The sequence below is a fragment of the Drosophila miranda genome (assembly GCF_003369915.1).
Source record: "Drosophila miranda strain MSH22 chromosome Y unlocalized genomic scaffold, D.miranda_PacBio2.1 Contig_Y2_pilon, whole genome shotgun sequence".
NCBI classification, from domain to species: Eukaryota; Metazoa; Arthropoda; class Insecta; order Diptera; family Drosophilidae; genus Drosophila; species Drosophila miranda.
Genome location: NW_022881614.1, coordinates 164756 through 186881, shown reverse-complemented (window position 1 = coordinate 186881; position 22126 = coordinate 164756). Strand labels below are relative to the sequence as shown.

Below are 22126 nucleotides of genomic sequence, written 5' to 3'. Positions count from 1 at the left end.
GATCAGCATCAATAGCCGAGTCGATTGAGCCATGTCTGTCTGTCTGTCTGTCCGTCTGTCCGTCGGTCCGTCTGTCCGTCCCCTTCAGCGCCTAGTGCTCAAAGACTATAAGAGCTAGAGCAACGATGTTTTGGATCCAGACTTCTGTGATATGTCACTGCTACAAAAATATTTCAAAACTTCGCCCTGCCCACTTCCGCCCCCACAAAGAACGAAAATCTGTGGCATCCACATTTTTAAAGATACGATAAAACCAAAAACGCAGAATCGTAGAGGATGACTATATGTTCTAGAGTGTAAAATCTCAACCAGATCGTATAATTATTATAGCCAGAATCAAGAAAACAATTTCATTCTTTCTCGCTCTGTCTCTCTCTAACACACAGGTTTCATGGTCGGCTTTGCCAATTGCAAAATATGAGTTCAAGGATCTCAGAACCTATAAGAGCCAGAGCAACCAAATTTGGAATCCACACTCCTGTGATATCGGACCTTGACCGTTTCGTGTCCAAATTTCGCCACACCCCCTTCCGCCACCGCAAAGGACGAAAATCTGGGGCATCCACAAATCTCAGAGACTATTAAGGCTAGAGTAACCAAATTTGGTATCCGCACTTCTGTTAGGTCTCACTATAAAACATATATCTCAGAATTTCGCCCCACCCTCTTCCGCCCCACAAAGGACGAAAATCTGTTGCATCCACAATATTGCAGATTCGAGAAAACTAAAAACGCAGAATCATAGATAATGACCATATCTATCAGACTGCTGAATCTGGATCAGATCGGATCATTTTTATACCCAAAAGGAACAAATCAATTTGCACTAGCTACGCAGCGCCCGACGTCACGCTCAGACTGATTTTCTGTCTCTCTCGCACGCACTCTTTGTCGTGTCGTTTAATATTAGCGGCGTCTGCCGGAGGAGAGCCATACTGACTAAGTATCGGGTATAACTGTAGAGTTGCGGTGTCCGCAGCAACTCACAACGTTCCCCCTCGTTTATTATAGGAATTTCATTTTCCAGATTGGCGGCTAGTACCAGCTTAAAATTCGGGCAATCTTTTGGTTCCTGTCTGAACCCCAATACGAAAGCTCGCAACAACAATTTCCCCGATATTAAGGTCTCCGCCCGCTCGCGCGAGGGGTAAAAGATCTTCTCATCAGTCGCTTGCGGGCGCGGGCTGTTTATGTTTCGCGGAGCCGGAATATATTGTAGGCCGTCCAATTCTGCAGAAGTTATGAAAGTGTTGTAAACGGTCAACCACTTTCGACCCGAACTATAGATCTGGACCTAGACCTGATTTATGTTCCGAAGTTACGAAGGGCCGAGGAGTGCCAGATGTAAAGCCGGCGGCAACGACTGTCGCTCAACTGTTTAACAGTGTAACCGCTGATTCCTAGTTTATTTTATAGTGTCATTAGTTTAATTAGCTTAGTAAATTTCTTTCATTTTTTTTGTTGTAAATTCTTTCGGACGAAAGCGCAAGTGTAATGTGTGACAGGGCGAAAGTGAACAACAGTTGAACCGCAGAGGAGAACGTGAGTTTTTTTTTGTAAAATTATTTCTCCAGTTTTCGTTTTAGGAACGTTGCCGCAGTCCATGGAAGCGCTTTCATCGCTGTTTCAACGGGTTTATTGAAACCAATCAAAGGAACGACGTAAGAACGAGTTATTGCATAACCAGGAAAAAAACCTCACGTAGTCAAGAGCTTCTTCGCCTAAGAGAGGCTGTGCGCTCTCCCTTATGCCGCGCTGGCTACCACAAGCGCAACCATACGCCGCGCATAAGAAGTTCTCTTACGAACCAGGCGCAAAAGCGAAGAGGCGAGGCTGGTCGCTCTGACTCTCTTTTCTGCTTTCTGCTTGCGTTTGTTTGCAATTAATGCAATTAAATAACTGACCTGCCCTACCGATCGCTGCGCACAGTTTTACATTCCCTGAATAGCCTTTCGTTTGCATATTTAATTATTTATCTATTTACCCAATATAAAAAGTTACACTGCCTTCTTTTAATTTGTAAGTTATATTTCTATCGAAATGGTATGATTAAGAGTTAATCATTTAATTAGTTACTAGTTGCGATGCGCGCTCGATTGTTCAATATGAAATATAGTATTTAACATGAATTGGTGCTAGAGTTCTATATGCGGGGGCCATGCTGGGCAAAGGAGGGTAATGTGGTTGTATAGAAGGCTGTAAAAGCCTTCTTTATGGGATCACCGGATGAAACGGGAGCGGTGATCATGGTAGGGTGGGCATAAGTGGTCACAACAACACCGTGTCACGATGCGTATGTGTGTATGTGTCCGTGTTCGTGGTTAGGTGTATTTGCTCATGTTCGTATTTGTGTCCGATACTTCGCTGCACGTGAAATTTTAATGAACGTTACTGTATCTGTATTATTGTTGGAGTAGAGCTGTGTCCCGTCCGTCCTGGGAAATAAAAACCCCCCATATCTTGCCGATGAGACGGAAGCCGGAACAAGCACGTGCCCGGACGGGAGACGAACCATCACCTGCTCAGCCTTCCTTGAAGGTTTCTAATACCCAATATGCTACAACTTTTCAGCCTGACATACGGAATGTCCGTTCTTTCAGGAATAAGCCGATACTTATCGTAGCTTTCAACCGTGTCACGCGGCTAGCTCTAACGCACAGGTAAGCGACCCACGCACACAGAAATGCACTCCCTCTCTCTGTCTCTCTATATATCTACAGTCGCTCTCTGCCTACCGTTTAGACCAAAACGCGTTTGGATTCCTCAAGTGTTAGCCATTAGGTCGCCGTCGTCGCTTGTTGCTTGTGGCGCTACAGCAGCTCCGCCAACGATCTAAAGAGTCTTATAATTAAGTAGTGGATTAATATTCGAATATATAAAATAGCCAACCGATGGCCAAAAGTGAATCTATATAATGTTCGAGCCTCTAGCACTGCCCCCGAAAAACAAACAGGTATGTACGTAGGCAGTTTTGTTGGTAGTTGAGCAAGCGAAGAGGAAGAGCGGCGGTGCACAAACACAACGTAAAAAGTACAGGTGTATGCGTGCGGGTGCGCTTGTTGTGTTGGTATTGGTGGAGCGGAGCAGGCGGAACAGGTAACTTTTTGAGAGAGAATGACAGAGAAAGAGAGCGAGCGTGTCACGCTCATTGAGCGTAACTGTCTTGCGTAGCGTGGGAAAACTACAAGCGAGGAGGGGGGTCGGGCAGAGGCGTCGTTGCAATCACAGCGCAAAGCTTGGGCCAAGCCAAAATAACGGTGTGCTTTGGCAAAGCTCTATTCGAAATGCAGTTCCATTCGAGCTTTGTCAACTCTCTCGTCTCTGCGGAGTTTGTTTACGGGCCACCAACCAACTTGAAGGTACATATGTATGTACATTCATATGTACATATGCCTATTGGCAAACAGACTCAAGAGAGCATTCGGGTTTTACATGGACTGCGTGTGCGTGCTGGAATCTGGCTTGGCATTCCACCACCACCTCCATACACCTGAGCCAAAGGCGCAAGCTCCCGCGGAGCGCGCTCTCTCCAGTAGGTTGCGCTCTTGCGCACAAACACTCGAATCACACACGTTGAGCGCAGCTCATTTACCTTCGCACCTACCTGTGGGGGGATCAGTTTTTGTCCTCTCTCGGTGGGTTTTTCTCTCTCGGATGTAGTGGTGGCCACGTATATACAGTAGCGGCGAAAAAATAGCACTGCTAGTCACAACAGTCTTTATGGAACACCAACAAAAATAGCACTGAAAACGCTTTTGTGAATTAAATTCGCAATTCTTTAAAATATGCTTCCAACAAGAGACACGCGGACAAAGGCCGCGATATTCCCATTTCCGGTAAAACTACTGGTTCGTGATAGCAAAGAGGACCCATTTAATTTGGCCACAGAGCTAAAAAGGAATCGTAAGAAATCGCCAAATACTAAGAAAGCTAGATCTTGCTTACAAGAACGTAAAATGGGTGTCCGAGGAAAAGTCCACTTTTGACGGGAAGGAATGGGGGAAAAAATTGAGTATGCAAAATAGCACTAAAGTTGGCCCAAGTATAAATGGAGAAACATCCTGTGGTCCGATGAATGCCAACATCTATTTTTTGGTGGAAAAGGGTCTTGATCTTATGTGAGACCACTACCTAATGTAGAATAATACCCCTGACTCATATGTTAAATCATTAGAAATAGAGAAACAAACATAATCGGATGGGCATGATTTACTTCATGGCGCTATTTTTTTCGCCGCAGCTGTATATATATGTACCATATATATATTCTTGTTAGGAAAAGAGCGCGAATTACCGTTCGAATGTTCGTCGAGGCAGGTTCGGTTCGTTGCGCGCGCTCCATCGTCGCTCGTTTATTTCACATCGCAGGAAAATTAAGATTCTTAGCTATCCTATGGTTTTAAAACGAATTATACCAAAATATATCTGAATATTCTGTGCTGTCTCCCAGCTTGGATCAAAACGGACGCGACGGTCGCTTGAGTCGAAGAGCTGGACACACATACACGCAGATACACACTTACTCACACACCTCTCTCGCTCCGGCCAAAAACTAGAAAAAAGACAACAGCTAAAAGTAGTAGTAACAGGAGAAGAAGAAGCAGCAGCAGCAGCAGTGGAGGCAAAAAGTGACTTGTTTTTCGTTTGCTTGTATACGCCGACGTCGGCGCTAACGCTCCGATCCATACCCGCTCTGACTCCCCTTCGTCCGTATGTTGGTATTAAGATCGCGGTCTAAGCAAGTGTACTAGTTTCTAATCAAAGCAACTAGACGCCAAGGCAGTGCAGGCATTGGGTGCTAACAATACAAGATACCATACAAACATCAACACAACTACACACACTGGTGTGAGCGTGTAGGCGAGAAAAGAAAGTGCAATAAACACCAAAAATTGTAAAAAAGCCACAAGTCCAATATGTATACAACGTGTTGAAAAGAGACAAGCAAAAAAAAAAACTCGCTACTTGCTTTCTGGTTTACCAATCTGCAGGCAACAATTCATTAATTGCATTGGCTTTTTGTTGCTCTTGTTGCTTTTGCTGCTGCGCCTGTCACTAATTTATATTTAATCACCAGCTTTATTGTATTGTCTTTTAAAAGCGTAACGGCCACCAGTCGTGGTCCGGTCTTCGGCTTCGGCTTTGGCTTCCACTTGGGCTTCGTCTCCGTTTAGTTTGATTTTGCGTTATAGTCGGTTATTTTAAGTTTCTTCTTTTTATGCTCCAGCCCTGTTCCATTGTCATCTGACCCATTCGTGCGGTCCATCTTAATTGGGCCCAAACGCGTGAACCGTTATTCATTTATGAAAAGCGTACGTTCAGGGAGGGAGGGTATTCCCGGTTTCTCAAGTGCACAACGAAAGTAAGAACTTTCATATATAACAGTACTGTTCCCCTTGCCATTCCTCGACTTATGATAAAAGTGGTGGTCCGATTAGTAGATCAAGAAGTTTTCTAGGGTTTTCGGCTTAAGTACTCGAAAGAAACAGTCCAGAACAGGAAATAAACTACTTTAGAACAAATTTTCCATTGCGACATTGATTCGGGGGTCAACAGGCAGACGGTTGCCGTGAACCTGACCCTAGGGATCGCACACGGGGGCTTTTGGCTGTCTGAAGCTTAAAGTTTAAAGTTATAGCTAGTGACTCTATCCCATGGTGGGCACCCCCCAAAGAGTTCTTTAGGGCGTATCTGGGGCTCGCCAAACGTGGGAATCCACTCATCGTGTGATAGTAGCGGCAAAAATGGGCACAGGGCGTATACGGGGAGGGCGGCGATGCAAAAAGCATACAGTAAAACAGTAAAAAGCACACGTCATAAATTGCACAAGATTGCACAAGCACACAACCGCAATCGCTCATTAAAAGATGGTCACTCTAAAGCCACCAAGGCTGGGATGAAGGAAGCCGAGAGTGAAAAGAGTCAACTAAGCTGCCTCCCCATCCTACCCCTCCAGTGAGCTATCGACCAGGTGGAAACAGGGCAAAAAGGGAGAGAGAGGGAGAGATAATAAATCTGCTTAAGCAGTTTGAGATATTAGGCAAGTGTGGGACATTAAAGCAAGCCGAGCCGAGCGATATGCCATATATGTATGTTCATATAGTACTCGTAGTACTCGCAGATCCCACTCGACTCGAATCGGATCGGACCCAACTCGACCCGCGGGAAGTGCTTTAGCTTCTGGCTTAATTACGAATGCTTGGCCTTTTGCACGTACATATGCATTATTTTAAAATTTAATTGCAACAAAGAGTAATCTCATAAAGTGCGCTCCGCTCCACACAGAAACTGAGGACAGAGCAGATAGCAGTGAGCAGCGACAGCGCTTGCGCACCACGATTAACCCATGAGCGCCATCTTGATTAACTTTGCCAGTAAGTCAGCGAGCCAGTCAGCCTGTGAGTAGGACAGAGAGTCGGAAAGACAGTCAGCTGGTCTGTTGCTTGGGCTCTGGAGTGTTTTTCTGTTCTCATTAAAAGTAAAAATTTTCACATTAAAAATTCTCATAACATTGCACTGTAATTTTTCGTCGTTGGCGTTGTCGTTTTCGCCGTATTTCCCCTTTGTCGTGGAGCGAAATTAAATTGCAAATCGCCATGCGGGTTAATACTTTAATTTCAATTTGACCCTTTTGACGTCAATGCAATGGTAGCAGTAGCACCAGTCTTAGAAGGTACTACAAATGCAAGTGAACGGCGGCAAAGCTGCACGCTGAACTTGCTCCATTCCATGCTGGAAGCTCCATTCAGGGGAACAAGGAAACCAGAAAACTACTGGCAAAACAAACTGAAAACCTGGACAGCTGATTGAATTGCATATTCAAGGTGTCAAAGTGTCAAGCCTTGGCAAGTTTCACGAATAGTCGTCGGACTTTGACTTTCGTTTTTTGATTTTTTTTTTTGTTTTCCGTACTTTGTTTTTTTATTTGTTTTTTTCCCGTTTTTTGTTTCGTTTATTTTCGATTTGTTGGTTTGGAAATTTTTAAGTACGAGCCAATTCGCTTTGTTTGACATTTCTTGAACGCACTCGTAATTAGTGTTTTTATATGGCCAGCGGCCGGGCGGGTATACGCTTAAAGTCCAAGTGCCTTGTGCAACCATGCCAACTCTCGTTCTTCTGTTCCATTCGCAGGCACAGCTAATGGCCGAGAGGCAGCCGTGAGATGCAGTCCCGCTAAGCCAGCACAGTAAGATAGTGCTTGAAGTCCGCTAGAAGCACGGAACCGCCCGGAACCCCAAACACCAAAGCACTGAACGCTGGAATGTGGCCAAATCATTATTATCATCAGCAGCCGCAGCAGCAGCAGCATCAATAGCCAGATCGATCTCCTCAAAGATAATTAAACCATCATTAAGCATCAACAGCTCCAGCACCAACTTCAGCTCCAGCGAGAGAGAAACATAAGATGCAGGTGCCCGAGCACGTTGTCTCCCTGTACATCGCCACCTGTGGCCAGAATGGACCCGGACTTGGATCTGACGAGAAGGAGATCATACTGCTCGTCTTCGTTCTGCTGGAGGTCGCCACGGGTCAGGTGAGTTATTGAGCATTCGTAAGGGGATACCGGCACCGCCCCTCTCTGATCTATCTGGCGCCGCCCACTGTTCACCATTTTGTTTGACGGCTCATCATTCGCTCGACTCGGTCTCTTGCTCGATCGCTAGCTCGGGCTTTCGTCGAGGCCTTAATTAATGAATGCTGTGCGATAACGGTCCCCCACTTACACAACGACGCACTCACACACACCCACTCATGAGCATACTGCAGTTTCAACTGTGTGGCGTGGTATGGAGTGGTTTGGTATGGTGTGTCCCTCGTTGATTATGTTACAAAAGCAACGAAAACAAAACTCTCTTGCCTTTGATTCGCCACCAAAAACCAAGGCGAAGAAAACGCAACAGAGAAATCCGAAGCCGGGAATACCCCTTAGAACATTAATCACCAGAGATTTAAATTCAAATAAGTGCAACTATATTCAAAGAGAGTAAAGAATCGAGCAATCTCTATCAATTTGGGATCCTCCAAAAAGGATCTCCTAAAGTAGAAGTGTTTGATTATGTTTTTGTAAGTCCATCCCAAACGGAGGGAAACATTATATTGTAGACATAGATGGATATTTGCATATTTTAAGTTTTCCAAGCGTTTGACACTAATTGTTTGGAAAAAAGCTCTAAAAATCCGAGGGAGGGCGATGGCGATGCAACCTTCTCGTAGACCCTCGCACGGCATTACGAAGTCCCTCAACAAACTATCGCCCGAGACAGTCCGACTTGACTCAACTCGAGAGAAACAGCCATTAAAAACTGTTTGCTTTGGCTCCAAAGCTAAGTTTTCCAAGAAAGTACACAATCTAAAAAATGAAAATGATGTAATGGTTTGATTTTGGACTGAGATTGAGATGGAGATGTCTCGAGAGTCCCAGTGTCGTCAGTGTATCTCCCATCCGTTCCAATCCAATCTGATCCAAACCAATCCAATATAATCACCCTATTAGTATCATCTGCTTTCCCCTGCGGGAGTCTCCTCCCCTGCCCCTGGTTTCAATGATGTTTTCAAATCGCAATTCTATTTGCCCAATACTCGACGACAGTCTTGACTGCACACAAACTTGGATGTCGCTGGATGTCGTTGTCTCGAAGGTTGGATGGAGCTGGACAGAGTTACGTGGCGGCCAGTCAATTGCCAGAGGAGGCTGCGTGTTTGGGCACTAGATATAAGTACCAGCCGATATAAGGTTGTTGTCTCTAGCCCATGATGGAAATCGTTGCCATTTTCCGCCATTTGGGTTAGGGGAGGAGTGGGAGTGGTAGTTGGAAGAGGGATAGCTCTTGAAGATATTTACGGGCATTTACCTATTGTTTGCCTGCACACGAAGTTGACATTGTCTCGATTCTATGAGTGGCCAAACGGAGCACGCAACCTTTCAGCAAATGCAGCCTCTCCTCCAACTTCTATACCGCTTAAGTGGCATTTAATGGCGGCAGGGGCAGAGTCAGAGACAGCATCTGCGGCAGTGGCATTGCCTGCTAATCTGTTCGGTGAGTCCCCGCCGCGGAAGCCATTCGAAAAGATGTTATTAGTGGAATTATTAGTATTTCATGGGGGTCAAGCTTCGCTTGAATTTCTCCGAAATCCTATTCCTCCCCGTAGATACCCCCTTTACGCTTTATTGAGGGGCCCCTAGACCAGACCAGACCAGACCAGAGGAGACATCTGAATAAAATATAATTTTCTGGAATATATTCTACGAAAATTTGAATACCAAATAAAGTCAGCGCCAAATTTATGGTAATTTGGTAAGCCACATAATGGATGAACGGCAATGCGCGTCTGGTGGAATCCGCCTGGACCCGAAGCGATGTCCCGTCCTATCTACATATATGGGAAGCAATTTCGGACTGATAACGTAATAAAGTGCTTCATTTGGCCAGTGCTTCGCGGGCGGGACAGGTCAGCCATCCGCAACGCCTTCGTCATCGTCATCGTGACGGGAATCGTGAGGGCGGTTGGACTTGGCCAGACATAGAAATCACAGGCAAATTATTATTGGATTATATAATAATGATAATGGGCAATATGCTTTCCGATTCCGACATCAATTGTAATGCCTAATGAAGCAGGCTTGGACTGGTATGGAAGGGTATACTCGGATGATATTAATATACGTATCTGAACAGTCCGAAGTAGAACGACGAAGATTAGAGTGTCTCGCTTTTCAAAATGGAGACTCGCTCTGAGAGCGATCTCAGGCGATGGTGAACCGTTTCCATGTCTATTGGATTTCTCAGTTATAGATTTCTTGTTGAGTAGCAATTTACTTGATTTGATACGTGGAACATGTACAGCACACAGGCGCAGTAATTGGCATGTTAATTGCAGGCTAGTTGTGACTGGTATGGCAACAATTAAAGTTAATTAACATTCGATAACAAACTGCAAACAGTCGCCAGAGTGGGGAAAGTGCGGGGATTCTCTGAGAATCTCTGCTCTCTGGCTCCACTTCTCTAAAAATTGGAGCTCTTGGCTCGGGCGAGAATTCAGCTTAAATTTAACTGAAATTTCATTCATGGCCACAGATTACGTCGAACTAATTATCAAGTGTGGCTAAATGCAACGACTTCCCATCCATCGCAATCGGGGACATCCATTCGAAAATTCGAATCGGCATAATTAGCGGCGGGCTTAACCTCAAACTCAAAACCCAATGTGTGGTGTAGTGCCAGGGCTCTTCGATGAATTTAACATGACCGACACTCATAAATATTTAATTATCTCTGTGCCGATCCTCCGTATTGTTCAGGCATTCAATGGCTATGCAAATCGCTGGCACTCAAATCGGAAAACAAAGAAAAGTAAAATTTTAGGTCTCCTTTTGCCTCAGCAACCCCCACCACCCAGTCTGACCAGGGCCCAGCGATCCATTAGCATAGGGCCAAACTACCTGCAGGGGATACAGCTGGCTCCGATTCCGATTCGTATCGTCTCCTTTGCATATCCGCTGACGCAAGTTCCAATCTTGTTGCCCCCAGGGGTAGGGGAGACACGAAGGTACTCATTTGGAGGCTAAGAAAAATCCAGAAGCTTTGCTAGTGATTCGCAGGTGTACTCCACTATCGGATGTTAGAGATAGGAACCGTTGTTGTGGCCAAGAGCAGAGTGCCGTTGCCGGGTCCGTACCCGTGCCCGTGCCCGTGCCCCACTTGATAAGCGTAGGGGGAACAGCAGTCATGCTTACACAGACATTACTTTGATTAGGTAGCAACTCAAAGTAATTCCCACTAATGCTGCCATCCAAATCTCCCCTCTACAGATCATCGGCACCAAACAAATACTCGTCCGGCCCGATGGCTACTTCATCAAAGACCGCACCACCTCGACCTCCTCGGACACCTCGAACGTCACCAGCAGCAACACGGCCTGCTCCCCGCCCCTGGCGGGCATTGACATCGGAGCCATCAATGGCAATGTCAATGCGAATAGCAGCGCCTCGAGCAGCATCGGCAGCGGAACGGGGAATGGAAGCAGCTCAGCGAATGGCGTTCTCGAGAACAGCAGCGAGCTGATTCTGCCGATAGCCGAGGCCCAGGCAGCGGGAAAACCGCTCAACGAAGCCATCGAGGAGGTACGTATTCTCTAGGTGGAGAGAGTGGAAAGGTAGAGCACGTTGTTTGGGTTCTGTTTGGATTTGTTGTTATCAGGTGGAACCGGCTCCCAAATCCGATAAGATTAGGCCTACACCACACACCGAGCCGCTGCAGATCTAGAGGAGTGCGGGGGAAAGAGAAAGTGAAGGAAGGGGTGGAGAGATGAGAGCTATTTATGGAACCCACCCTCAAAGTGAGTCGCTGCCAGAACTCTGAACCCACTCCAAAGTATTAATGGGGCAGGCATCGAGTTACGGTCTGCCAACAGGCAAAGATGAATGACATTAATGGTGTTGCGTGGTACCTGAGGTACCACTGTATCTGATAAGAACCGATTCGGACTAGAATTCGGATTCAGAATACGATTTCAGAGAGAGACACGATAAGTGTACGGAACGCATTTATTGCTGCGTCATGGGGGATTGCATTTATTCTTTGATTCCACCTAACCTTTGGGGATTCGGATAGGTCACAGTCACCCCACCCCCGCGAGTCTGTTTATCTGACCCACTAATAAGTCGGAGGAACACCTACTGGGGTAAGCCTCCATCCAGAGAAATCTGCCAGCTGGCAGAGCCGGGAAATATCGTTCTGTAGACGCCACATACATATTTACATATGTAATTATTCGACGACACAGATAAAAGATCTCGATACGGACAGCGACAGCGAAGGCGACAATGACAGCGAGAGGCGCAGTATTGCGAAATGTTGGCCAGAGCTGATTCATTGCGGATTCTACTATTTGCATTTCCTCCGATTACATCTTCTATGCCTCTTGAAGGGGTTTTAAATGAACTCTGATCTATGTAGATTCATGGGATTCCTTTTCATCCATTAATCCACTTTATGCAAAGGCTTGCATAGGTGGAGACTAGAATCAATCCCATTGGCCATCGCATTTCTCACTTGGGAGTGCATCCGTGAGCGTCTTGTGACGCAAGTGTCTGAGAGAATGGCAGAGAAAAGAGCAGGAAACGCGAGCTTGAAATACTAATTGGCTGAATCGATGGGGCCAAGAAAAAGCCAAGGGCCAAGATGGAGGGGATGCGAAAGTCAGCAGTCAGCTGCGGATGCAGATGCGAATCCCTCTAATCCAAGGTGGATGCTATCAGTGGATTTTGTGATTGGATTGCTGTGATCTGGCTGGCGATTTCTTGGGGCCTGCCCCGGATTGTAATGCGACATTAAGCCGTGTTATTTTTACTCACGATGACATGGCTGAATGCCGCTGGTGTCTGCTGCTGGTTGCTGGCTGCTGCTCGTTTAATTGCCAATAATTGCCAGCAACTATGGCGGTGGCAGAGTCGACTAAACGGGTTTAGGCAAATGGCATTGGAGTGTAGTCGCAGCCTAGAAATGTGGCACCAACTGTGACCCGAGACACCTTTCGGCGAGAAGCGGTTGGAATGAAGGGGCCACTGAACCTTTGCACCTCGATCTCTCTCCCTCGCCTGATTGGAAATTTTACTGACTCGTTGACTCTCCCTCCCGCTTGCAGTTCGATAACTACCTTCGGTCTCTGTCGCTGCACGACACAGACATCCAGATGATCACGGATGGTCAGCTGCCCCTGAGGCAGTGCCTGCACCGCGAGGCCTGCGCCAAGGATGTGGAGCTGCCTGACTACTACAATCGGTTCAGCGACCTGCGCAAAGAGTTCCTGCGCTTCAAGTCCGGAGATCTGTCGCGGGCCCTGGTCCCCGTCAAGGACATAAAGAAGATGCTGCAATCGCCCACACTGCCCGTGCCTCAGTCCATCGGAGAGATGCTGAATGGTGAGTGGCAGTCGATTTCATCTTCCTCTTACTAATTACACGATCCATTTCCCCCCTGGAACAGAGCTCAACACGACGTCGGTGGAGGACAACGGCTTCCACATACGCGAATCTCGCGACATGGTCACTGTGATCCAGACCCTCCTCCTGGCAGGTGTGTACTCGATTCACATCGGTTTATCGGTTTTGAGTGCTCTAAGTATACGCTCCTTTGCTTTTCAGGTCACAAATTTGCCTCAAACGAGCTGGTCACCCTGAACCTGGAACCTGGAATTTGGTGAGTAGCTCCCCTCTAGTTACTAAACAACTGCAAAAAGCGAGTAGCTGATTCAATTCTTGTCGAGCTCATCGAGTGCCCAAAAAATACTCACTCAAAGCAAAAAGCCGAGAACAGAACCTATAAAAATCGACTCAAAGAGACCCCAAACACTGGAAGGCGGCACGAAGCTGCGCTGGAACGTGGTCGTCGTTGTGGTTGTCGTTGTCGCCTTCGTCTTTTTGGTTGCTGCCTCGTCAGTTACCGTTTGGATTGGAGAGCGATAAGAGCTCGGGCGTCTTGGAGAAAATCGGTGGAGTACATACTGCCAGCCAGCTGTAAGGCGATCATCGGGTCAGAACGGATCGGATCGCGCCGTAACTGTGAACCAGTGTCGGCTTTTGTGTGTGTTTCGCATGGAATGAATGCACGGCTCTTGTTATCGCTATTGCCTTGGAAAATTCTAACAGCGTAGAAGGAAACGCCTTGCCCTCTGCCGGACCCGGGTCTGTTTTGAACTATACACTCATAAAAATATTCAATTCGTGGAAAGGTACTCTGCACTAGAATCCACCACCACTCCCCCTTCAACTCCAACTCCTTTGGAGTGGCAATTAGTTGGAACTCCTGTCAGCCAACTGATTTGGTTATTCGTCGTCTGTCTGCCACCATTATTCATATTTTATTTGTTTTCTGTTTCGCTTTCGGATTGCGTTTCATTTCACATATTTTTTTTATACCCGATACTCAAAATGAGTATTGGGGTATATTAGATTTGTGGTAAAAGTGGATGTGTGTGATGTCCAGAAGAAATCGTTTCCGACCCCATAAAGTATATATATTCTTGATCAGCATCAATAGCCGAGTCTATTGAGCCATGTCTGTCTGTCTGTCTGTCCGTCTGTCCGTCCGTCCGTCTGTCCGTATGTCCGTCCCTATTAGCGCCTAGTGCTCAAAGACTATAAGAGCTAGAGCAACGATGCTTTGGATCCAGTTTTCTGTCATATGTCACTGCTACAAAAATATTTCAAAACTTCGCCTCGCCCACTTCCGCCCCCACTAAGGACGAAAATCTGTGGCATCCACAATTTTAAAAATACGAGAAAACCAAAAACGCAGAATCGTAGAGAATGACCATATCTTTTAGACTGCAGAATTTGAATAAGATCGTATTATTATTATAGCCAGCATCAAGAAAACAATTTCATTTTTTATCGCCCTGTCTCTCTCTAACACACACGTAGCATAGCCGGCTTTGCTTAGAGTAAAACATTAGCGCCTAGATCTCAGAGACTATAAAAGCTAGAGCAACCAAATTTGGTATCCACACTCCTAATATATCGGACCGAGACGAGACGGTCGTTTCCGACCCCATAAAGTATATATATTCTTGATCAGCATCAATAGCCGAGTCGATTGAGCCCTGTCTGTCTGTCTGTCTGTCCGTCTGTCCGTCTGTCCGTCTGTCCGTCCGTCCGTCTGTCCGTCCCCTTCAGCGCCTAGTGCTCAAAGACTATAAGATCTAGAGCAACGATGTTTTGGATCCAGATTTCTGTGATATGTCACTGCTACAAAAATATTTCAAAACTTTGCCCCGCCCACTTCCGCCCCCACAAAGGGCGAAAATCTGTGGCATCCACAAATTCAGAGATACGAGAAAACTGAAAGCGCAGAATCGTAGAGGATAACTATATCTTTTAGAGTGCAAAATCTGAACCAGATCGTATAATTATTATAGCCAGAATCAAGAAAACAATTTCATTTTTTCTCGCTCTGTCTCTCTCAACACACACGTAGCATAGGTGGCTTTGCTTAGAGTAAAACATTAGCGCCTAGATCTCAGAGACTATAAAAGCTAGAGCAACCAAATTTGGTATCCACACTCCTAACATATCGGACCGAGACGAGTTTGTCACAACCCCTTCCGCCCCCGCAAAGGACGAAAATCTGGGGATATTCACAAATCTCAGAGACTATTAGCGCTAGAGTAACCAAATTTTGTATCCGCACTCCTGTTAGATCTCACTATAAAACGTATATCTCAAAATTTCGCCCAACCCCCTGCCGCCCACACAAAGGACGAAAATCTGTTGCATCCACAATATTGCAGATTCGAGAAAACTAAAAACGCAGAATCATAGATAACGACCATATCTATCAGATTGCTGAATGTGGATCAGATCAGATAATCTTTATAGCCAAAAGGAACAAATCAATTTTCAGTGGCTACGCAGCGCCCGACGTCACGCTCAGACTGATTTTCTGTCTCTCTCACACGCACTCTTTGTCGTGTCGTTTAATATTAGCTGCGTCTGCCGGAGGAGAGCCATACTGACTTAGTATCGGGTATAACTGTAGAGTTGCGGTCTCCGCAGCAACTCACAACGTTCCCCCTCGTTTCTGTTTGCTTGGCCCCTTTTCTGGATGACATTCTCTGTGTGTGTTCTTGGTGTGTGTGTGTATTAGGAGTCAGCAAAAAATTTGTATACTCGTATGTAGTACGCCTTGGCTTGGTAATCGTCGAGAACTCTCGTTGCACTTTAAAACGTCGACCAAGTCACGTTTCGCGATCAAAAAGAAGCGACAAAAAGAGACGACAACGCCACCCCCCTCCCCATGTTGCATAACGTAGTCCTCTCTTTCCACTGCAATACCAATTCCAGTTATAATTCGAATGTCATCCAATTGCAGCTCAATCGACGACGAGGTCGACGGCAACTGCATAGTGCGCGCCCGCGGACTGCCCTGGCAGAGCAGCGACCAGGACATTGCCAAGTTCTTCCGTGGTCTCAACGTAGCCAAGTGAGTAGCGGAACGGCCAAGCCAACCCATTGATAAGCCTGCCCCCGATAGACGCGGGTTCAGCGGGTCACTGTAGATTACAAGCGATCGTCTCTAATCTGGCTTTCTTTCCCTCCTCTCTTCTCCCTCCATTCTATAGGGGCGGTGTCGCTCTTTGTTTGTCCCCACTGGGCAGGCGTAACGGCGAGGCTCTAATACGCTTCGTCTCCCAGGAGCACCGAGACATGGCGCTGAAGCGGCATAAGCATCACATCGGGGCCAGGTACATCGAGGTGTACCGCGCCTCGGGCGAGGACTTTCTCGCCATTGCCGGAGGCACCTCCAATGAGGCGCAGGCCTTTCTATCCAAGGGGGCCCAGGTGATCATTCGAATGCGGGGACTGCCCTACGACTGCACGGCCAAGCAAGTGGTAAGTCCTATCAGAGTTTCCTTCCAGAGGGACGAAATTAATCTTTTCGTCTCGTTTGATCCACAGCTCGACTTCTTTACCACGGGCGAGGCGCCCTGCCACGTGCTGGATGCGAACGAGGGCGTTCTTTTCGTGAAGAAGCCGGATGGGAGGGCCACTGGAGACGCCTTCGTGCTGTTCGCCAACGAGGGGGATGCCCCGAAAGCCCTGGGGCGACACCGTGAGTCCATTGGGCAGCGATACATCGAGCTCTTTCGCTCGACCACCGCCGAGGTGCAGCAGGTCCTAAACCGCTCCATGGACCCCAAGACCTTTGAGACAAGCAGCCACAGCCAGCCGCCGCTAATCGCCCAGCTGCCCACTATGCAGCTGCCCCTGCTGCCCCAGGTGGGTGTCGTCACCCATGGCAATGGCCGCGTACCAGTTCCAGTCCCAGCTAACCTGTGCCCACATCCCCATCCCCCACAGCACCTTATCACTTCGGGAACGACAAAGAACTGCATCAGACTGCGCGGACTGCCCTACGAGGCCATGGTGGAGCACATTCTCCACTTCCTGGATGACTTTGCCAAGCACATCATTTACCAGGGCGTGCATATGGTGATTAATACGCAGGTGAGTCGAGGATCTACCTTCAGCTATACTTTGGAGACTTTTGCTCAAGCATCTGTCATTCTAGGGCCAGCCCAGCGGCGAGGCCTTCATTCAGATGGACTCGGAGGACTCCGCGCGACTCTGCGCCCAGCGCAAGCACAACCAGTTCATGGTCTTCGGAAAGAAGTTCCGCTACATCGAGGTGTTCCAGTGCTCCGGCGACGACATGAACACGGTCCTCAACGGCGGACTGGCCTCGCCCGTCGCCCAGGCACCGGCCCACCACGGCCACGCCCACAAGCAGCCCTCGCTGTTATCCACGGGTATGTTAGCTCAGTCGCCGCCGATTTCAACCGGCGCCCAGTCGGCCATCTCCGGCTCACACACACACCCGCACGCACACTCGCATTCGCACGCCCAGGGCTACGTCTCCGCTCACCATGGCTTGCCCACGTCCCCAGCCCTCCTGGCGCCCCTTAGCTCCTCCTCAGCCGCTGCTGCGTCCGCTGGCGGACTGGCCTCCTTCATGGCCTCCCAGCCATCGGCCGCCGCCGCACACTCTTCGCTGCAGAACGCAGCTGTGGCCCTAAGCTCCCTGTCGGGCCAGGCCCCACCCGGATACCCCCTCAACTTCTCGCTGCCGCCGCCCTCCTCCCAGGCGGCCGCCAGTCCCGCCCTGCTCGCACAGCAGCAGGCGCAGTTCATAGCCCAGCAGAGCCTTTTGGTGCGCCAGCAGGCCGCCGCAGCCCTGGCCGCCGAGCAGCAGCAGCAGCTTTACGCCAACGCCATGCTCCAGTCGCACCCCCTCTACCTGAAGCAGCACCAGCAGCAGCAGCAGCAGCTCTATGCCAATGCAATGCTGCAGTCAGGCCAGCCCCAGTTCGTGTTCATGCAGCGGCCTTACATGCCGCACTTTCCCCTTGGCTACATGCAAGCTGGAGCGGCTGGCAGTGCGTCTACCTCGGCCCTCGCACAGGTTCAAGCCCAGGCACAGGCTCAGGTGCAGCCACAGTCGATGAAGCGGTCGTACGAGAACGCCTTTCAGCAGGAGGCGGCTGGAGCAGCGGCTGCAGCCAGTGCGGCCAAGCGGGCGCTCACTCGCACGCCTAGTAGCTGCTACTCGTACTATAATCCGGGAATTTGAGGAAAGCCTCCGCATACAAGTCGATTTCGCGACATCTCCAGCACTTCGTGCACATTCCGCTTCACTCCATTCCGTTTGCAATCCATTGTGAGTGGCGTCGGAGTGCTATATAAACATATACATAGACATATAAACCACACATCTATCCACGATCCACGTATATCATGTTCCATCATGGCAACCCACAGGGACACACACATGTATACCAGACATATTTTAGAGCTTTATTTTATAGTGAATCGATTTCGTTACCGGAAGATAATGGAATGAGAGTAGCCTTAAGTAAATGAGTACTCTTCTTGTATGGAGTATAAGCATTCCTGTCTATGGTCTAAGCATATACATATATATAATATCGTACACACGCGCACACGCACATACAGTCGCACTGCCTCTCACTCAAACGCATATGAACACACGTTAACGGAGGATCCCAGAATGATTTGCTCACCTTTCTTCCACATTCGGATGCTTGGAGTGTGTGTGTGTGTGCGCGTGTGCGTGTGTGACAGGGAGGGATCTGGGACGCATAGCTGTATAGCACATTGTTCCCAGTCCTGTCAAACCCCCCTCCCCCCCCCCCCCCACGATTCGAAGGCAATCAACAGAGGCTAACGTCATTCGTGGAGGAAGTACGGCATGGCCTGGGACTCGCCCACGCCCATACAGTGCAATCTACTTTTAATGTCTCTTCCGGTTCAAACACCACTCCACACTCGCACTTCCCCTACGAATGGCGTCAGGTGTTGGCTCATGCGCTCAAATTTTAACGAAATTCTGTAAGACAATATGTGGAATATCCATAATCGATAAACGCCTAGATATATGATCGTACCACTTGTAAAATTGGTTGGCATTAATTTTAATCAGTCTGAAATCATTTCCTGTGTCTTTCCTGAGCTCTGTTCTGAACTGAAGTGATCTGAAGCGGATGCGATGCGAAAAGCTAACCCTAGATCAAATCAAACCCTAATCCAATCCAATCCATCCACTGATATGCGTTCAATACTTGAATAATCTCGTTGTTTGAATTTGATATCGTGTGTGTGTGCACACATTGTACAATATATATATATATTTAGCATAATCTAGATGTAGATCTGAGAGTATGGTGTAGCTCTTAAGTGGGCGTAACTGGTGTTAGTCGCAAACGGGAACTCTAATAATTCTATCTATCACTCTTCCTATTACTGTCACTCTCCTTTTCTGTGTGTTTTCCCTCGTCCTCACTAATTTAGTTGTTAGTCCTTGGAGGGATGTACGTCTATATATACATCTACATCTACAGACTCGTATGTAGTCCTAGGCATAAAACCTGCTTATCGTACGTTCGGGCGCTTTAGTGTCTAGTGTGTCCTACTCTCTATGTACGTGATAACGGTAATTGGTGTCTCGGGCTTACATCCACATACTTACATACAAAAACATGCGAATACGTCGATCGAAGAACGCAGAGCGCAGAAGATAGAACGATGGAAGTCTGCTTCCACCTGAACCTGAACCCTATCACTCCTTTTCACTCCCTCCTATCTATCTGCTTCTGATTCTGATCCTTCTCCTGCTGCGTCTAACATTCAGTTTCGTAATGCTAAGAGGGGCATAACGAATGAAAGCCACGGGAAAGATTCGCATAGATTTTAATCCTTAGCCTAATTTAACCTTTAGCCTTTAGTACGAGTAGATTCTTTGCGAGTGCGAGTTTGTGGCAATCGAGTGGCTTCCGAATGGGTATGAGGCTAACAGACCCTCCTCCAGCGGCCACTTTAAAGATCTTAAACATCTTAAAAAAAACCAATTATTTACTTAACTAGTTCGTATGCAACCAACAACCAACGTTTTTATTGTGAAACACATTTTACGATTTTGATATTCCATCTTTTTATCATTAGCTGTTAGTGATCTATCTTTGATTAATTTTTTAAATTTTTATTTTACATCAATAAAATACAACATACCGCCTAAAAACTATCAACGCTCTCTCTCTCCCTGTCTTTTTCTCTTTCTTTCTCTCTCTCTCTGTAATATACACTTTCTCTCACCCGCCCCCTCTCTCTCGTTCTCCGATTAAGTGTAGAGGATCGACCCCACCTACTAATCCACACAAACAGAAAAACCTACTAACCCATTTATCAATCGATTTCTGCGCGATAATTTTGTTTAAGTGTAACCCTCATTCCCTGTACCCTGTACCCGTACTCTCTCCCACTATATCCAACGCCACCCGACCTCACTCCTCCTTCATATATGTACATGTAACTGGGCTTAGCTTTACACTCGATCGCGTTTTCAGCGGGGCTGCTCCGCCTCGCCTCGGAGCGGTTGGAGTTGGATGGAGCGGAGATGGAAGCTGCAATAGATGCTGCTGTTTGGGGCTCTGTTTCCGTTTCTGTTTCTGTTTTGGTAATATTCTCGTTTACGTATTCCTAAATGGAATCTCCATCACGATCGTACTAGTCATAGACGCATCTTGTATGTAACTCTGTCCGCTGGCAGGCTGGCCTTCTTCAGCTCTTCGGGTGCATAATCAAATTGTATCTCTAAAGGTTGGTGGATTAAACAAAACAAATCAAAACAAAAAACTCAAAATTCAAATCAAAAAAAAAATCGGCAAATGTCCAAACTTATTCGTATGTGCGCAAATGTTTCATGGGCTCTGGGGTGATAAGAGGTGGTAAGAATACAATACCAATAACAATACTATATTTGTATGTCTCCTACCATTTGCAACGTCTAAACGGTGAGTGTTTTGAATACAATTTTACCTCTACTAATCACAAAATTTAATTACTTGTACTAAGATAAGATCACACACTAACCCAAAAGCAGAAACAACAACAGCTACTGCTACTGCAACAAGTGCAACAGTGAGACAAGAACAACAATAAAAACAAAAATAACTGCAACAAATAATTCTGATGAATACTATCGTATTATCTATAAATGTAGACGAATCTGAATCCACGCATATATATTGTATATGTCTAGTCCTTCTTCCTTTCAACCAAGCCATACTCACAGCACTTACGCCCCCTCCCCCTCCTCAAAATAGTATGCCCCATTATGCCTAAGAGAGATTTCCCTTCCAACCGAACTTAAGTTTCTCAGAGTAATCCCCGAGTCTCCCGTCTCCATACAGGTGCCACTGTACTGGGTGCCCACTTCGGACCACCCTTCCAGGCCTACGGGGCAGCACCGCCGCCGTCTCACACGCCGCTCCTGGCCACGCCCCGAAACCACCACGCCCACCACCATCACCATCAAGCGTCCACCTTCTATCCGCCACCGCTCGTCTACTGGCCCTACCCGAGCCCGCCCGTCTCGCCCACCACCTACTACAGCCAACCGGCAGCGCACTCGCCGTCGCAGCCTCTGGTGAGTGAAATCTACAGTACAGATACGGTCCCATATCTACATACATATATACACCGAAGAATACAAATTTGAATTCCTCTTCAGTATCCGCTCGACTTCTTCCCCCCATCACCGCTCTCACCGCCTAGCGTGGCCATTCCGCATACCAGCGCCGGCCTGATATTCACGACAACCAAGGCCGCCGTGTCCTTTGTGCCACCAAAACAGTTCTCTCCAACGACCACGGCCAGTGGCAGCAAGCTGTCCATTCCGATGCTAGGATATGCTAGTACCAGCCAGCTCGGAGCTTCGCCAGCGACTACCTTGAACGGAACCGGAGCGATGTCCTCTCCTACGGCCTCACCAACGATGGAAGGAATCTCGCCGCCGTCTCATGAATTTCTAAATATTACCTTATCCGCTAGTGCTAAGTAGGTAGAACGCCCAGTGCAATTCGTGCAATTCAAGATTTTATTTATTCAAGCTGCTGCACTATATCCAAATATACAATTATTAGCCAATTAGAAAAAGACGAAACCAGAAGAGCAGAAGCAGATAGCAAAAAGCAGATCGAAAAGCAAATACGACAAATTTATGCCTAGTCAATAGTCAAATTATTTATACAATTATCTATTTTTAGCTGCATG

The 22126-nt window shown here is 47.3% G+C and overlaps 1 protein-coding gene across 4 annotated transcripts; it reads left to right on the top strand.

The window, feature by feature from the left end:
• The first annotated feature begins 2755 nt into the window (after positions 1 to 2755).
• LOC117185712 (RNA-binding protein fusilli-like) lies at positions 2756 to 22044 on the top strand. Of its 4 annotated transcripts, XM_033397509.1 has the most exons (13): positions 2781 to 2953; positions 7132 to 7534; positions 10811 to 11122; positions 12646 to 12922; positions 12987 to 13076; positions 13145 to 13199; positions 15870 to 15980; positions 16120 to 16390; positions 16457 to 16777; positions 16859 to 17005; positions 17070 to 17307; positions 21265 to 21500; positions 21585 to 22044. In XM_033397509.1, the coding sequence occupies exons 2-13, from the start codon at positions 7406 to 7408 to the stop codon at positions 21912 to 21914; spliced, it is 2517 nt and encodes an 838-aa protein (XP_033253400.1). In that variant the 5' UTR covers positions 2781 to 2953; positions 7132 to 7405; the 3' UTR covers positions 21915 to 22044. The 4 variants fall into 4 exon arrangements, with proteins under 4 accessions (XP_033253397.1, XP_033253399.1, XP_033253400.1 ...); XM_033397508.1 differs by having other exon boundaries at positions 2776 to 2953; positions 16457 to 17005; XM_033397506.1 differs by lacking the exons at positions 21265 to 21500; positions 21585 to 22044 and having other exon boundaries at positions 2756 to 2953; positions 16457 to 17005; positions 17070 to 19005.
• The last annotated feature ends 82 nt before the right edge of the window (positions 22045 to 22126 follow it).